The sequence below is a fragment of the Carcharodon carcharias genome, chromosome 5, assembly GCF_017639515.1.
Source record: "Carcharodon carcharias isolate sCarCar2 chromosome 5, sCarCar2.pri, whole genome shotgun sequence".
Lineage (NCBI taxonomy): Eukaryota > Metazoa > Chordata > Chondrichthyes > Lamniformes > Lamnidae > Carcharodon > Carcharodon carcharias.
This window is the reverse complement of record NC_054471.1, coordinates 118,287,735-118,305,918: the sequence shown is the minus strand read 5'-3', so window position 1 is coordinate 118,305,918 and position 18,184 is coordinate 118,287,735. Positions and strand designations below refer to the sequence as shown.

The 18,184-nt window shown below is 40.7% G+C and overlaps 1 protein-coding gene across 1 annotated transcript in view; it reads right to left on the bottom strand.

The window, feature by feature from the left end:
* Positions 1 to 4,682: 4,682 nt before the first annotated feature.
* Positions 4,683 to 18,184, bottom strand: part of LOC121277745 (trace amine-associated receptor 1-like) — a 30,669-nt gene continuing 17,167 nt past the window's right edge. The window contains exons 4-6 of the mRNA XM_041187384.1: positions 10,078 to 10,325; positions 5,399 to 5,635; positions 4,683 to 5,326 (exon numbers count right to left, since the gene is read on the bottom strand). Coding sequence (XP_041043318.1) covers positions 4,683 to 5,326; positions 5,399 to 5,635; positions 10,078 to 10,325 — 1,129 coding nt within the window. The remainder of the gene's footprint in view (positions 5,327 to 5,398; positions 5,636 to 10,077; positions 10,326 to 18,184) is intronic.

The following is an 18,184-nucleotide window of genomic DNA, read 5'->3' as shown; positions in this document are numbered from 1 at the left end:
GGTTATCAACGGTAGATGGGATGCAGATTTCAGGTTACTATCAAATCAGCCATGATCTTATTAAATGGTGGAGCAGGCTTGAGGGGATGAATGGCCTACTCCTGCTCTTTGTTTGTATGCTCGCACTACAGATGCCAGTCTTCAACCAATTCAATTCACTCCACGTGATGTCAAGAAATGGCTGAAGGCACTAGATACTGCAAATGCTATGGGCCCTGAGCATATTCCGGCTGTAATACTGAAGATTTGTGCTCCAGAACTAGCCGTGCCCCTAACCAAGCTGTTCCAGTAGAACTATAACACGGACATTTACCCAGCAATGTAGAAAATTACCAAGGTATGTCCTGTCCACAAAAAGCAGGATAAATTCAACCCAGCCAATTAGTGCCCCATCAATCTACTCTCGATCATCAGCAAAGTGATGGAGGTGTCATCCACAGTGTTATCAAGTGGCACTCACACAGCAATAACCTGCTCACAAATGTCTAGTCTGGATTCTGCCAGAACCACTCTTTTCCTGACCTCATTACAGTCTCGTCTAAACATGGACAAAAGAGCTGAACTCCAGAGGTGAGGTGAGAGTGACTGCTCTTGATATTAAGGCTGCATTTGACAGAATGGGGCATTAAGGAGCCCTAGCAAAACTGGAGTCAATGGGAAGCAGGGGGAAAGCTCTCCACTGGTTGGAGTCATACCTAGCATAAAGGAAGACGGTTTTGGTTACTGGAGGTCAATCATCCCAGTCCCAGGACATCACTGCAGGAGTTCCTCAGGGTAGTGTCCTTGGCCCAAGCATCTTCAAATGCTTCATCAATGGCCTTCTCTCCAGCATAAGGTCAGAAGTGAAGATGTTCACTGATGATTGCACAATGTTCAGTACCATTTGTTACCACTCAGACACAGAAGCAGTCCATGTCCATATACAGCATAACCCGGACAACATTAAGGCTTGACCTAATGAGTGGCAAGTAACATTCGCACCACACAAGTGCCAAGCAATGACCATCTCCAACAAGAGAGACTTTAACCATCTCTCCTTGACATTCAATGGCATTACCATCACTGAATCCCCCACTATCAACTTCTTGGGGGTTACCATTGACCAGAAACTGAACTGGACTAGCCATATAAATACTGTGACTGCAAAAGCAGGTCAGAGGCTGGAAATTCTGCAGTGAATAGCTCACTTTCCCAAAGCTTGTCCAACATCTACAAGGCTCAAGTCAGGAATGTGGTGGAGTACTCTCCACTTGCCTGGATCAACACCATCCAGGACAACAGCCCATTTGATTGGCACCCAATCTACTACCTTAAGCATTCAATCCCTCCACCACTGATGCACAGTGGCAGCAGTGTGTGCCATCTACAAGATGTAATGCAGCAACTCACCAAGGCTCCTTCGACAGCACATTCCAAAACTGCCACCTCTACCACCGAGAATGACAAGTGTAGCAGATGCATGGGAACACCACTTGCAAGTTCCCCTCCAAGTCACACACATCCTGACTTGGAAATATATCGCCGTTCCTTCATTGTCGCTGGGTCAAAATCCTGGAACTCCCTCCCTAACAGCACTGTGAGTGTACCTACACTGCATGGATTGCTGCGGTTGAGGAGGCAGCTCACCACCACCTTCTCAAGGGCAACTAGGATGGGCAATAAATGTTGGCCTAGTCCACATCTTGTTAAAGAATTAATTAAAAAGAAACAAAGTGAAATGTCAATATTTAATTGATATGTAATGCATATATTTTAATCTCACTGCATGTTGTGATTCAGGTTTATTTCTCTACATTGATTTCTCTTTTCTTTTCCAAGTTGTTGTTTATTTTATCAGCCATAAATAACATTGTTGAATCATCATGCTTCCTGATTATTATACTTTATCACCACATTGTTTTTGTGCAATTTCCTCTTGCAAGCAATTCATCTTCATGTGATAAGTCAATAACCAAATGATAACACACCTATTAAGAGTTATATCATAACAGTCCTATTAGGTGGAGAGTTAAGCTCCACAATCTCACCTTTTGGAGTTAAATCAGCATTGCATTCTGACTGACATCAAGATCTGTCTACTCTGCATACTTCAGGCAGATGTTAGCTGCATGCACTTTAATGCCTTCACCAAGATAGTGTAGAATCTGATTTGCTGAGATGTGGGCACAAGCTTCGGATGCCATTTTGGCACCTGAAGCACCCAAACAATGGGCAGGATTGAGCCCAATTTCACGGCAAGTGTGCTTAAAATACAACAAAGGCATAACTCATTGATGATACACTGTAGGATCGGAACCCCCTCCAACTGGACTTTATTAAATATAAAAACCCCAAAGACTTCATTTATTGGACTTAAACACTGCAAAACGAAACAGGCCAAACCTCAACATAGAAGCAGGCTGTACCGCAAGGGGTTAATCTTCAAACATGTCAATACAGAAACCAAATCAATACTGTGTAAAGATACTGGGACATTATCATCTCAAAGACACAAAGCAAGTTCCATCAGACAATCCAGTTAAAGAAGCTGGGAGACCATCACAGCAAATAGCCTTAGGCAACAGCCATCATGTAAACAAACATCAACAACAGCTAAGGAGAAATGGACCTTATCACTTAAGATGCAGAGACAGCGTGCTGAGATGGGGTCCATTCTTTTGATTGTGGAAACAACATTGCAATGAGTGAACCAAGGCAGGAACCAGACTAAAGAGGTTAAGGGGTGCTGAGCACCCACCATCCAAACAGAATGTGCTCCAGGAAATGCACTTTGATACTATAAACAAGATTTGTAATAAAAAGGCCAAGGCCAAGACCGTGGGGTCTGGCGCTGCAGTCACCAAGGAGGATCAGGAATGGTCACCCTGATTCATGGACCTACAGCTCACATCAGAATGACCAACCATGTGGGGAGTTGTAAGTATCAGCCAGATCCACGGATTTTGGGGCTGAGAATTAATGACAGTTTTAAGGGTAGTAACTAAATCCTGAAAGGGGGTTTGAATTGGACTGAGTAAGTTTTGGGGCAAAAACATAGGGATTTTCCTGTGGTTCTACTTTTCAGTGAAGTTTTATAAACAAGTTTGCAGTTTAGAGTGTTGTGCATCGTCATTACACTAGTTACTCTTGTATTAGGAGCAGTGGAGGTGTTCTGTCAATAAATAAGTTTGTGGTTGAGCTTAAACACCTGCGTCCCTGTGAGTTTGTTCTTTATAAAATCCTAAAGTCAAGAACCAACAGTAAAGGTAAACGAGCACTGATTGAACCCCTTACAAGACTGGGTGCCACCGAAGGCCCAGGATTTTGGAATTCTGACTTTTAGGATCTCAGCCCTGGTCTCACCCTTCTTATGTTGATGGCTGCTGATTTTCAGAGCCTGTGTATGTAACAGTTATACCTTGATTTGTGAGGTACATTGCCTGATTCTGATTTGTAAGTGTTTAAATTATAAATATAGTAGTGACTTTAGCTTATGTTAGTTTTATCTAGCATATGCTGTTTGTGTACTTGATCACAAAGGGAATACAATAGGAATCCTACATGAATACCAGTACACAGTGCTATATTGGAATATGATCATTGGCATAGCAGCCGTACCCATATGCAGTAAGACCTGGACAATATTCAGGCTTGGGATGATAAGTGGTAAGTAGCATTTGCGCCACACAAATGCCAGGCAATGACTATCTCCAACAAGAGAGAACCTAACCATCTCACTTGACATTCAATAGCATTATCATTGCTAAATCCCCCTCTATTAACATCATAGGGGTTACCGTTGAACAGAATCTGAACTGGACTAGCTATATAAATACTATGGCTACAAGAGCAGGTCAGAGGCTGGAAATTCTGCGACGAGTAACTCACCTCCTGACTCCCTGAAGCCTGTCCACAATCTACAGGCTCAAGTCAGGAGTGTGGCGGATTACTCTCCACTTGCCAGGATGAGTGCAGCTCCAAAAACACTCAAGGAGCTCAGCACCATCCAAGACAAAGCAGCCCCCTTGATTGGCACCCCATACATCACCTTAATCATTCACTCCCTCCACCACCGATGCACAATGGCAGCAGCACACACTATCTACAAGATGCGCTGCAGCAACTCACCAAGAATCCTTTGACTGCACCTTCCAAACCCATAACCTCTACCACCAAGAAGGACAAGGGCAGCCAATGCATGGGAACACCACCACCTGGAAGTTCCCCTCCAAGCCACACACCATCCAGACTTGGAAATATATCGCCGTTCCTTCATTGTCACTGGGTCAAAATCCTGGAACTCCCTTCTTAACAGCACTGTGGGTGTATCTACACCACATGCACTGCAGCAGTTCAAGAAGGCAACTCACCACCACCTTCTCAAGGGCAATTAAGGGTGGGCAATAAATGCTGGCCCAGCCAGTGATGCCCACATCCCACGAATAAATAAATAAAAACAAAGTCTGTAGTTGCAGTGGGAAATCTGTTTATTGTGTGCAACTAGCCAGCAGTATGGAAGTGCGGTGCCGGCCTCTGAATAGTCCAAGAATGGGCAGGTCTCCAAATTAACGCCCCTAAATTTATATTCACAACAATTACACGTATAAAAAACTATAAAACATTAAGTGCAAATTAATCAAAATTACAAATAACTTGTTTACTATCCATTTTTAAACACTGTTTACTATTTATGTGTAGTTTAATTATAATTCCATTTGAGAAGAAACAGGTCGAAATATTTTGCATGTCCAAATAATTGCTGCAGCTTTTCTAAACCAGGAAAAGAAGAAGCCGTAGATTATGGGATTGAATGTAGAATTCAAGTAACCAAACCAAACAAGAGCATCGAACAAAACAGGAGAGGCTGTATAATTGACAAAACTATATGTTGTATTGCAAATGAAAAATGGAGACCAACAAATAAGGAACACACCCAGCACCAGCCCTAGAGTTTTGACAGCTTTTCTTTCATTGCTTCGTGAAAATCTACTGCTGTTATCTTCAATGCTTTGCATTTGAATTGTTATTCTGTTTATGCTTCTGACCTGTTTCATAGCCACAAAATAAATCTTACAATAAATACACAACATGGTAACTCCCGGAATGTAAAAGGCAATCATTGAAGCAACGATCCCTGATATGTCACTAAATACAAGTATGCAGCTTCCATAGCAAGCAATATGATTGTAGTAAAGTTCTTCAATTCCCTTTAGATTTAATTGTAAAAAGATTAAGGTAAAACCAAAAACAGCTGAAATGGCCCAACTGACGATGATCATCATCTTCACTGAGAAGAAAGTCATTCTTATTTTGTATCTCAGTGGGTCACACACTGCATAGTAACGGTCAACAGAGATGAAACACAGATGTAATATTGAAGCTGTGCTGAACATAATATCCCAGCTGGAGTGAATCTTGCAAAACAACTGCCCTAAATACCAACACATTTCCACAGATCTTACCATACTGTAAGGCATAACCAAACAGCCCAACAGAAAATCAGAAGTAGCCAAAGAAAGAATAAGATAATTGGTAGGTGTGTGAAGATGTTTGCAATACAAAATAGAAATGATGAGTAACATGTTACCAATAAGGGTACAGAGAATTATTAGCAGCATAAATATATACATTATAAAACGAAGGCCATTTGATCGGGCTGTTTTAGGGCAAGATCCATTCACAAATTCATAACTGCATTGAGCAGCGTCTGTTGTCTGCAAGAGATTTGTGTCCATTGTCCTTCCTTTTAAAAGATCATTATTTGACTCTTGAATCTAGTCCAAAGCCTTTATTAAATTCTATACTTTGCTGCTCCTCCTCATCATCCCATCAACATACACTAGAAGAGGAGCAAAACAGAAATAAATAAATAAATAATGTTTTTTCAATTCCAGTATTTACTTTAACAAGCTAAAATATTCAAAATGTCAAATGTTCATATAAATTGAATCATCTATGAAAATAAAGTAAAATATGACATACAATAAATATTATTCCTTTTAGGAATGCATGTTACTTTTTCCAAAATATATTTGATTTTATTTCAGACATCAAAACAATCTCATAACATTATGGTTAATGTATGCCCAATCTACTAGAATTATTACTCATTTTTATACCATAGTAAATCAGTATCAGGTTTGATCTAAAACATCTTTGTACAGAAGCAAATGAGTACAGAAGAAAGTATATGGGTAATGCTGAAAAGAGAGACACGTTGCTGAAGCTTATTGTTTTGCACTCACCAGGACAAATTTCAAACGATCACAACAGTTTACACCATAGGAGAAAAGGGTGCTGATTGGTCAGCAAGTCGACTCTAATAGGCCAAGGTGCTGCCATGGAGAAAGCAAAAGGGAACTATAGGCTCCCCAAGCTCCTGGGTAATTCAAAAAGGCACAAGGCTCGAACATATTCATTTTGCTTGCAGTGAACAGGTCCCTGTGTATGAATGTATGTCTAGCAAGGGTAAATAAGCCACATTATGAGCTTGACTGATTATCTTAATTTGGTTGTTAGCGTATCTATTAATGCACTCAGGATTGTTCAGCAATTGTTGCCTAATTGTGGAATTACATCCAACAATAAACATTTTATTTTGGGCTTTGCAAGCACAGGCTGGTTGAGTACAGTCTGTATTCTACCTATTATGAACAACTAAAGGAACATGCTGTTTTATTCAAGCAGCTAATCGCTGTGATAGACAACCTATGTACCTGGTTTCTCATTGAGACTGTAATTTGTATATGACATTGATCAATTCTGTGGTAGAACATAGTTTTTAAATTTGTCATTCTTGCATCTGCCCTGATGAATGCAAGATAAATGCCTCTCTTTTCAGAAACAGCATAACTAAATGTACTTAGTTTTTTTTGGTAATTGGCCAGTTAAGATTGAGATGCAGAGACATTTCTTCATTCAGAGGGTTCTGACTCTTTGGAATTCTCTGAGGGCTGTTGATGCTCAGTCATTGGCATATTCAAGACAGAGATTGATAGATTTTTAGGCATTAATGGAATCAAGGGATATGAGGATATGAGAGCAGGAAAGTGAAGCTGATGTGAAGCTTGATCATTTGCATGAAGCCCCTTTTTTATTTGCTCTTGGGATATGAGCGTTACTATCAAGGCCAACATTTATTGCCCGTCACTAATGGCCCTTGAGAAAGTGGTGGCAAGCCACCTTCTTGAACTGCTACAGTCCATCTGGTGTAGATACATGCACAATATTTTCAGTGAAGGAGATTCAAGATTTTTAACAAGCGACAGGTGAGGAATGATGGCGTAGTTCTAAATCAGGATGTGTATGACTTGAAGAGGAACTTGCAGATGGTGGCCTTCCGATGCATCTGTTGTCTTTGTTCTTCTAGATGGTGGAGGCATGAGCTTGGAAGGTGCTATTTAACAAGCCTTGACAAGGTGCTCCAGTGCACTTTGTAAATAGTACACACTGCTGCCACTGTGCATCACTGGTGGAAGAAGTGAATATTTAGGGTGGTGGCTGGGGTGCCAATTAAATGGGTTGCTTTGCCCAGGATGATGCTGAGCTTCTTGAGTGCTGTTGAAACTTCACTCACCCAAGCAAGGGGAAATTATTCTCATCACAATACTGATTTGTGCCTTGTAGATTGTCGACTGGCTTGGGGGTGTCAGGAGGTGAGTTACTCACTGCAGAATTCTCAGCCATCCCTAATTGATCATGTATTACAGTATTTCCATGGCTGGTCCAATTAAGTTCCAGGTCAATGGTATCCCCTAGGATGTTGATGGTGGTGATTTCAGTCATGTTAGCGTTGTTGAACGTCAAGGGGAGATGGTTAGTTTCTCTCTTATTGGAGGTGGCCATTGCCTGGCCCTTGTTTGGCATGAAAGTTACATGTCATTTATCCACACAAATCTGAATGTTGTCTAAGTCTTGCTGTATTTAGGTACAGACTGCTTAAACATATGAGGGGTTATGATTGGGTCTGAAAACTGCAATCATTAGGTTGCATCCTCACCATTGACCTTATGATGGAGGGAAGGTCACTGATGAAACAGCTAAAGATTGTTGAGCCTAGGACACTACCCCAAGGAATTACTTCAGCAATGCCCTGGGACTGAGAAAATTAGCTTCCAACAACCGCAACCATACTTACGTTCTAACGTTCTCAAATTGGCTAATGTCAGTCGCAAAGATGACAAACTCTGTAATAAATTTAAGTTGCTGTGAAGAAAATGTTTGCATTATGCATGAGGGGAGACAGTGGCATAATGGTAATATCATTGTACTAGCAATACGAGGGTCGAGCTAATGCTGTGGGGACACGGGTTCAAATAGCACTACAGCAGCTAGAGGTAATGGTGCTATGCCAATTGTTGTAAAAACCCATCTGATCCTTTTGGGAAGGAAATCTACCATCCTTATTAGGGCTGGCCTATATGCGACTCCAGACCCATAGCAATGTGGTTGACTCTTAGCTGCCCTTTGAAATGGCCAAGTAAGGCACTCAGTTTGAGGGCAATTAGGGATGGGAAACAAATGCTGACCTCAGAAGCAACGCCTGCATTCGACAAAAGGGAAAGTAGATTTAATTATCCAAGAAGAAAAATTGTGTTTTAACATCCTACTGTATTTTTTAATCGTATATAAAGTATAGATATAGCAAGATACATATATATAATATAGGTGAATTAACTTACCTTTAGTTTATACATACATATGGGAATCCTCTTTTGTTTGAAGTACATTCCACAATAGTTCAATTCTCATTCATCCCAGTATCTGATAATGATAATCTGTGGAATATGTTGTGTTAAAGTTTAATTCAATATATCAGTATTTATCACCAATAATAAATTATATATTATTTAAATAAACAAAATAAATGGATACTTGTCCGTATATATTTTTTTATAATGAGAATTACTTCATACAATGATAATTAATGCATCCCAATATTTAAGTTGTAACAGATATTATAACTATTGATTTTCTTAGCCAGCAAACATTTTAAGATAAAAGCAAAATACTGTAGTTATTGGAAATCTGAAATAAAAACAGAAAATGCTGGAAAAACTCAGTAGGCCTGACAGCAAATGTGGAGAGAGAAACAGAGTTAATGTATGACTCTCCTTTAACTTCTCAAGTTGAACAGTCCCTTTTATTTTCAAGGGCATTTGAACACCTTGCATTTAATTCTCCACTTTCTTTGTTAAGTTATTTGTGAAACCCCAAAATAAAATGAACCCACGTTATTTTCTGTTGAAAATATGCATAGAATACATTTAGTATGGAGGTGGCACATTTTGAGTTCAAAAGACTGATGTTAACCGAACATTTACCTAAAGCATCTAATTATACTGTTTCTATTCAAGATCATGATCAAACCTGATACTGAGCTATTCATGTTGTGTAGAAATCAGTAATACTAGATTGGATATATATAACATCCATTATGTCACAAGGTTATCTCAATGTCTGAAATAAAATCACAGCAAATAACAAAAAGGGAATAATTTGTATTTTTAAAATAAATATCTTACATGGTTAAAAAAAAGAACTAGTATTGTTAACATGTTGATTTTTCTTAAAAACTCAAATTGGTTGTTTAGCTTGCATAAACTTATAACATTTCTTAATTTATTTTTGCATCACGAACAATTTTCTGTCACTTTTTAAATAGCTTAACAACAGTTAAAATGTTAAATAGCAAGGTGCAGTGATAAGGTTTAGGTCTAATCTATAGAATGTTTTAGAGTTGTCAAACCTACAACACAACAAAATGTTGGTAGGTAATCATTTAATTTTCTCACTGTATTTACACTGGAATCATAGCAGCCATATTGCAATTCTTTAGTATTGGAATTGTAATGCTCCTACTACAGGCCTAACTGAATCACTCAACACAGAACAGACCATTCCATGAGTCGGGTTCAGTAACGGTAACTTATGTACAATATGTTTTATAGAGCTTAAAATGTAACCACACAGTATTATATGAAATGTATATGTAGGCCAGCTCATTAACTGAATAAGAAAAAAAGCAGCACAACGCCAAAATGCATTTTACTGTTTTCGGTGAGTTGCAGAAATAGCTCAAATTGAAGACAGACTGACCACAAGATGTGATGAAGAGAATGATGAAATTAGTATTCAGTTGACTTTGCTGTTCTGTACACAGAGCTGAACTGTGAATGGGGAACAGAATGGTCAACACTAAAGCAATGACTAGAAGCGCATTGCACACTGTAGCAAAGCATGTTATGGCAAGAAGATTTTGATGAACTGGGACCAGCTGAAATGGATAGCCTTGCAGGGTAAGGTCACGTTGAAGTCTGAAGTTGAGATCCTGGGTCTGCATAGACCTGAATGGAAGAACAGCAATAAACAGCTGTGGGAATTGCCAGAGTCAATTCCAAGGGGAAATTTTGTGATGTTTCTGAGTGACCTGTTTAATGATGACTGACTGATTAAAATGACATGGATACCTGAAATGTCAGGAAGGTGAAGTCCTCACACACTGCCAGAAATATATCTGTTTAAATGTGTGTGCAGCACCAATCCAGTATCTAAGATGCTACTTCAATTTGAACACCCTGTCAACCCCTGGGTGCTCCATTCTTGCTGGGTGCAGTGGGGTTGGGGTGGTTTGTGAGGGGAGGGGGAAGGTTGGAATGTGAGGTGGATAAAATTGGAGTTGTCATTTCTGAATAGCTGTGGGAGAGTTCATACATACACACTGCACACATGCAGACGCACATATGGGAGTGTAGTGATATTATCACTAGACTAGTAATCTTTGGGGACCTGGGTTCAAATTCCATGGAATTAAAAGTCTAACGATGACCATGAAACCATTGCTGTAAAAATCCACTTGGTTCACTAATATCCTTTAGGGAAGGACATGTGACTCCAGAACCATTTAAAAGTCAACCAATGTGGTTGACTTTTAAATGGGGTTGGCAATAAATGCTGGCCTAGCCAGTGATGCCCACACCTCAAGTATGAATTAAAAAAAAACACACACTACACACATATACACCACACATGTGTACAGACATACACACAAACTATCCATACACAGCACCAACTGTTAGAGCTAGCTGATGTAAAGCATCTCATTAGAATGAAATTGCAATATGCAAAGTGAATGACACTAACATCAGATGTCAAAAGCAGTGCTGAAATCTGAAAAAGGATTGGACAAACCAAAAATGTTTTTACAAAATTAAGCAACCTTCTAAGAAACGTCAATTTGAGCTTTGAAACAAGAATCCGTGTACTAAAATGTTCTGTTTTGTCAGTAAAGAATTCTGGATGTGAACCCTGGAGCATTGGGAAACATGAAGAAAAAAAAATCGAAGGTCTGAAATGAGGTGCTTCAGAAGGGTTCTAAGGGTAAGTTGGGTGGAGAAAAGAACTGACAGAGGAGTACTGAATGAGGTTAGAGGAACAAAAGAACTCTTGAACAATACCAAAAGAAGACAAAAGGAGTTCTTCAAACATTTATCCGTGCAGAAGGGTAGGGATGCCTAATCACCACCAGAAGGATTAACGGAAGGAGGGCAACAGCGAAGGAAGCAGCTTAGGCAACATTAAAGACTGGCTTGATGAGAACTCCAACAATGAGGCCATTCACTATTGCTATGATCTGAAAGTTTAGAAAACTATGGCCGTCTACATCACTCAGCAATATGGCACTTAGGCGATGACGATGTTAATGCATGAATAAACGTGATAAAATTACGTGTTAATACTTTTGCTAAAATGGGAAAGTAAATGTATACAAATGCATTAACTAATTAATTACAAATTGTGCACATTATGATTTCAATTTACAAGGAATGAATAACTAAAAATGGAAACATAACTGAGATTCACGATTACCATTTATAAGAAAGAAATACTTTCTGCTCGATATTCTTTAAAACTATACTGTGTAGCATCAACAATGTTTATAGTACAGATGATGTGTACACCTATCAGAAAAGGAAGGTTATGAAATCTTCAATTATTAATGTAATAATTCCTCAGTTTATTTCATGCATATTTTCAATAAAATGTAAGTATGCATAACATAAAGCTTAGTAAACTTCATTTGTCTGAAATAAAACCTAACACTTACCACACATACTTCTTGCCTCACCGTCCTCTGTCATCCATCAGTGCCAACCTCTCTAAAATCATGAATTGTTCATATAATATGGTATGGATCTATCCTCAAACAAATCTGTCTGTGAATCAGATTCTAGTCACAGTCATTGTAAGATTGGGACTCAATGCAAATCAAGCAATTAAGGTCCTTCACTCAACTGACAAACACCAGGCTCAACACCTAGGACTGGTTGTTAGAGGACATACTCTTCTATTTATGAACGACACCATGTTAGCCCTTCACAAATATTTACTTACAGCAGGTAGTTAGTCATTATTGCTTATACTACAAAGTGCCCTGTACAAATGGCTTTTTATCAATGCTCTTTACATTCAAAATGTCAATTAAACATAAGGCTAATGGCAAACAATATCAATGAATGGGTTGTTAAGGGAACGAAGGTTCTGACAATATTTGCTTTGCCCAGATGTAAATGCCAGTTTTAACTTCTTTTTAACGTATGTGCTTATCCAAAATTAGATTTCACAATCCCAGAATGTAATTTATTTTACTTGCTTATAAATTTTTTTTATTAAATTTTGTGCTTTAAAATAAAAACAAACAAAGTGTAATGTCATTAATATGAACATGTATAAATGACAATTATGTAGTGCAGATAAAGGGTAATAAAATGTATCACTTTTCTTCCACCTACTTAGGCAATAGGGTTCATAGGTCTATTATTACCAACCTCTCACCCAGAAGAGCTAAATATTTGTACAACTCTGAGGCGTAAACCATTAGCTCACACATTAGATGTTTTCACCTTGAATATTTTAAACAGGTTTTCCCATTCCAAAAATTTGTCTTATGCATTCATGGGATGTGGGCATCACTGGTTAAGCCAACATTTATTGCCCATCCCTAACTGCTCTTGAGAAAGTGGTTGTGTGCTACCTTCTTGAACCACTGCAGTCTATGTGTTGTAGGAACATCCACAGTACTGTTAGGAAGGGTGTTCCAGGATTTTGAACCAGCAACAGTGAAAGAATGGTGATAGAGTTTTAAGTCAGGATGGTGATACCTAGAATGAACGGGTTGTCTTATGAGGAAAGGTTAGACAGCTGGACTTGTTTCCACTGGAGTTTAGAAGAGTGAAGGGTGACTTAATTGAATCATACAATATCTTGAATGGTCTTGACAAGGTGGACATGGAAAGGATGTTTCCTCTTGTGGGTGAGTCCAGAACAAGAGGGCACTGTTTTAAAATTAGAGGTTTTAAGACAAAGATAAGGAGATTTTTTTCTCTCAGAGGGTTGTGCGACTTTGGAACTCTCTGCCTCATAAGGTGGTGGAGGCGAGGTCACTGAATATTTTTAAGGCAGAGGTAGATACATTCTTGTTAGACAAGGGAATCAAAGGTTATCATGGGTAGATGGGAATATGGAATTCAAAACAAACGTATCAGCTTAATGAACGGCGGAGCAGGTTTGAGAGGCAAAATGGCCTATTTCTGCTCCTATTTTGTATGTTTGTTTGTGGCTTGGAAGGGAATTTGCAGGCGGTGGTGTTCCCATGCCCTTGTCCTTGTTGGTGGTAGAGGTCTCAGGTTTGGAAGGTGCTGTCGAATGGGGACTTGGTGAGTTCCTGCAGTGCGTCCTGTAAATGGTACACACTGATGCCACTATGCATCGGTGAGGGAGGGGAGTGAATGTTTAAGGTGGTGGATGGGGTACCTATCAAGCGAGCTGTTTTGTCCTGGGTGGCGCCCAGAGTATTCCATTACACTCCTGAGTTGTGTCTTTTAGATTGTGGACAGGTTTGGGGAGTCAGGAGATGAGTTAAGCTTTGCAGAATTCCAAGCCTCTGACCTGCTCTTGTAGCCACAGTATTTATATGGCTGGTCCAGTTCAGTTTCTGGTAATGTTAACAACTAGAGTGTTGATAGTGGGGGATTCAGCAATGGTTATGCCTTTGAATATCACGGGGAGAAAGCTACATTCTCTCTTTTTGGAGATGGTCATTGCCTGGCATTTGTGTGGCATGAGTGTTACATGCTACTTGTCAGCTCAAGCCTGAATATTGTCCAGGTCTTGCTGCATATGGACAAAGGCTGCTTCAGTATCTGAGGAATCATGAATGGTGCTGAACAGTGTGAAGTCATCAGCAAACATCCCCAATTCTGACCTTATGATGGAAGGAAGGCCATTGAAACAGCTAAAGATGGTTTTGCCTAGGACACTATTCTGAGGAACTCCTGCAGTGATTTCCTGGGACTGGGATGATTGACCTCCAATAACCACAGCCATCTTCTTTTATACTGGGTATAACTCCAAAAAGTGGAGGGTTTGCTCCTGATTCCTATTGACTTCAGTTTTGCTAGGGCTCCTTGATGTCTGCTGTCTGGAAGATGTAATAAACTTCACAATGTTATTGGAATTTATTGTAAAGTGGGGTAATAATGGGGTGTGTGTGTGTATGTGTGTGTAAGTTTGCACGTGCATCTTAATTGAAAGGAGCTGGTCTGAAGGCTTTGATGTAACAGAAGATAAGCTAGGTTTCAAATGTTAAGCAGGTAAAGGGAATGTTTGCATTTTTAAATGAATCAGACTAGATTGATTTCAAAGGAGCGGTGAAATGTTTCAACTAGCCAGGAGAAATTAAGAAAGTGTTTATTTTTCCTGAAGATTACTGGTAAAATTGGTACTTTGATGGTTTTTAAAATTAGAGGGGTAAGGTCCAAAGACATAGGCCAGTATATAACACTCGTCAGGCAGGCGTGCGCCCGACCTGACCAAGTATAAAATGAAGCATGATGATGTAGGCTGAATGTCCCCGCATCATCGCACGCTCATGCAATATTTCGGTTGGCTGGTTCACGCGGGAGTTGGCAGCGCGCCCGCCAACAATGAAAAGGCCTATTAAGGCCATTAAAGTTATAATTGAAAGAGGTTTTTCGCTTCCTGTCCAACCTTACGGTTGGTGGGCAGGCGAATAGGCCAAGCAGGCTTTGCATATTTTAAGGAACCTCATCCACGGGCAGGATTTTAACAAACAAAAAATTTTAACATTTCATTAATAACATGTCCCTGCTCATGTGACAGAGTCACATGAGGGAACATGCTTTATAGCATTTTTAAAATCTTTATTTAAATGTTCAAAACTCTTCATCTCCCTGAGGCAGCTCTGTGCCTCAGGGAGCTTTTCCAGCATGCACCCGCAACGGTGCGCAAACTTGCACTCTTGCCCCCTCCCAACCCCCCACACAGGCAGCACTCAGTACTGCCGCACAAATTTCATGCTGGGCTGGCCTTAATTGGCCTGCCAGCATGAAATCGCGGTCCAGTCCTGATTGCCGGTGCCGGTTGGCTTCCCGACCGCTCCCACTCACCTCCACCAAGCTCGCCTGAAGAGGGAAAAATCCTGGCCATAGTGAAACAATGGGAATTTGCATTCAAAGGGGAAAATATGTGGAAAGCAGTGAGGGTTGTGTGTAAGGACAGGAATTCTAAGATCTAAAACAAGTGTGAAAAAGCCTCCAGCATCTATGCTTCAAGCTGCTGTCTACAAAGAACTGAAGTTAAGGAAACTCACTTTGGATTGGATCATTCAGGGCATCACCCGAGTCTTTTAAAATCTATGGGCAGAAATTTTCACTCAGCAGGCGAGTACGCGCTTGATATGCTCGAGTGTGAAATGAAGCACATTGATGTCGGCCAAGCGTGCTGACATCAACCCGCAATTGCACAATAGTTTGGTCGGCGGGCATGCGCTGGATTCGGCAGTGCACCCGCTGACAATTAAAAGGCCAGTTAAGGCCATTAAGTAATCCATTAAATTAAAATTTCCGCTGCCCATCCAACCTTAACAGTTGGCGGGCAGGCGAAAAGGCCAAGCGGCCTATGCATTTTTTTGGAAACCTCATCCATGGGCGGGATGGGGTTACCAAAAGCAAATAAAAATAAATATTTTAATGTTTTATTAATAACATGTCCCTGCTTACGTAACAGAGTCACACGAGGTGACATGTTTCATTACATTTCTATTTTGTCTACTTTTTTTCATATGTCTTCATCTCTGTGCTTCAGGGAGATTTTTGCAGCACTCACTCACGTGCATGCGTGAAGTTCTTGCTTGGCCCACTCGCCTCCCCCCAGTCCCCCTGCATAGACAGCACTCAACGCTGCCGTTCATGTTTCATGCTGGGCGGGCTTTAATTGGCCCACCAGTGTGAAATCACATTGCAATTCCGATCACGGTTGACGTTGGCTTCCCTACCACCCACACTGAGCCCATCCGCCAAGAGCAAAATTCTGCCCTATGTGTCTTACTGTTGCCTAAATGAAAGTGTAACTGGGAGTTAGATCAACCAGGGGGTTTAGAAGTTATCACAGTAGTCATTTGTAGATCTTTGTGTGTACTGAAAATCATTTCTTCTATTAGTAAAGTTTAGTTTAATTTTCTAAGAAACCTACAAGATTCAGTGGCCTTATTACTACTTAATTCAAGACATGCATTTCGAAATTTATACAAATTGCAAAACAGTTGTGGCATTGTTTCAAGCTTCCCTTTGGGATAAGAGCAGCTCAGCATTTGCCATCATCTGTGCCATAACAGCCGCACTCGGTCAAATTCTGCCTTGATGTCAAGGCTCCAATGATGTTTGGAGCTGAGTGGGAAAGGCAGAACCTAAACTGAGTGTCAGCGAGCTGGTTATTGTGCAGTAAGAACTGCTTAAAAGTACTGTCAAAAACACTTTCCATCAATTTACTGACGTTCAAAAGTAGACTGGTGGGCTGGTAATTGGCCAGCTGGATTTGTCCTGCATTTTGTGGACAGGACATACCTGGCCAATTTTCCACTTTGCTGAGCAGATGCCACTGTTGTAGCTGTACTGAAATAGCTTGGTTAGAGGCAGGGCTAGTTCTGGAGCACAAGATTTCAGTACTAATGCCGGAATGTGTCAGGCCCCATAGCCATTGCAATATCTAGTGCCTTCAGCCATTTCTTGATATCACATGAAGTGAAGCGAATCAAACTGGTTGAAGACTGGCATCTCTAATGCTGGGGACCTCTGGAGGACGTCAAGATGGATCAGCCACTAGGCACTTCTGGCTGAATATTGATGAGAATGTTTCAGCCTTATCTTTTGTGCTGATGTGCTGGGCTCCCTCATCATTGAGGATGGGGATATTTGTGGAGCCTCCTCCCCAATTAATTGTTCAATAGTCCACCACCATTCACAGCTGGATGTGGCAGGATTGCAGAGCTTAGATCTCATCTGTTGATTGTGAGATCACTTAGCTTTGTCTATCGCATGCTACTTCTGCTGTTTGGCACGCAAGCAGTCCTGTTTTATAACTTCACCAGGTTAACACCTCATTTTTAGGTATGCCTGGTGCTGCTCCTGGCATGCACTCCTGCACTCTTCATTGAACCAGGATTGATCCTCCAGATTGATGGTAATGGTAGAGTGGAGGATATGCCAGGTCATGAGTTACAGATTCTAACTCGCAGACTAGTCAAGCAACAGCCTGACATAGTCATCCTCATGGAATCATACCTTACAGGCAATGTCCCAGATAATGTCCCAGACACCATCACCTTCCCTGGTGGGTGAAGTAAATGGATGGGTGGATGAGGTGAGTAAGAGGATGGTTCACCCTCTGCGGCTAATGGTCCATAGAACATTATGGATGTCCAGTCTTGAGTTGCTAGATCTGTTCAAAATCTATTTCACTTAGCACGGTGGTAGTGCCACAAAACACGATGGAGGGTATCTTCAGTGTGAAGGCGGGACTTCATCTCCAGGGCTACTATATGGTGCTCACACCTACCAACACTGTCAAGGACAGAAGCACCTGTGACAGGTAAATTGGTGAGGATGAAGTCAAGTAGGTTTTTCTCTCTTGTTGGTTTCCTCACCACCTGATGCAGACCCAATCTAGCAGCTATGTCCTTTAGGACTCAGCCAGCTCAGTCAGTAGTGGTGCTTCGCAGAGTACATTCTGTACCCTTGCCACCCTCAGTGTTTCTTCCTAGTTGTGTTCAATATGGAGGAGTGCTGATTCAATCAGCTGAGGGGTGGATGGGAGGTGATAACCAGCAGGTGGTTTCTTTGCCCATGTT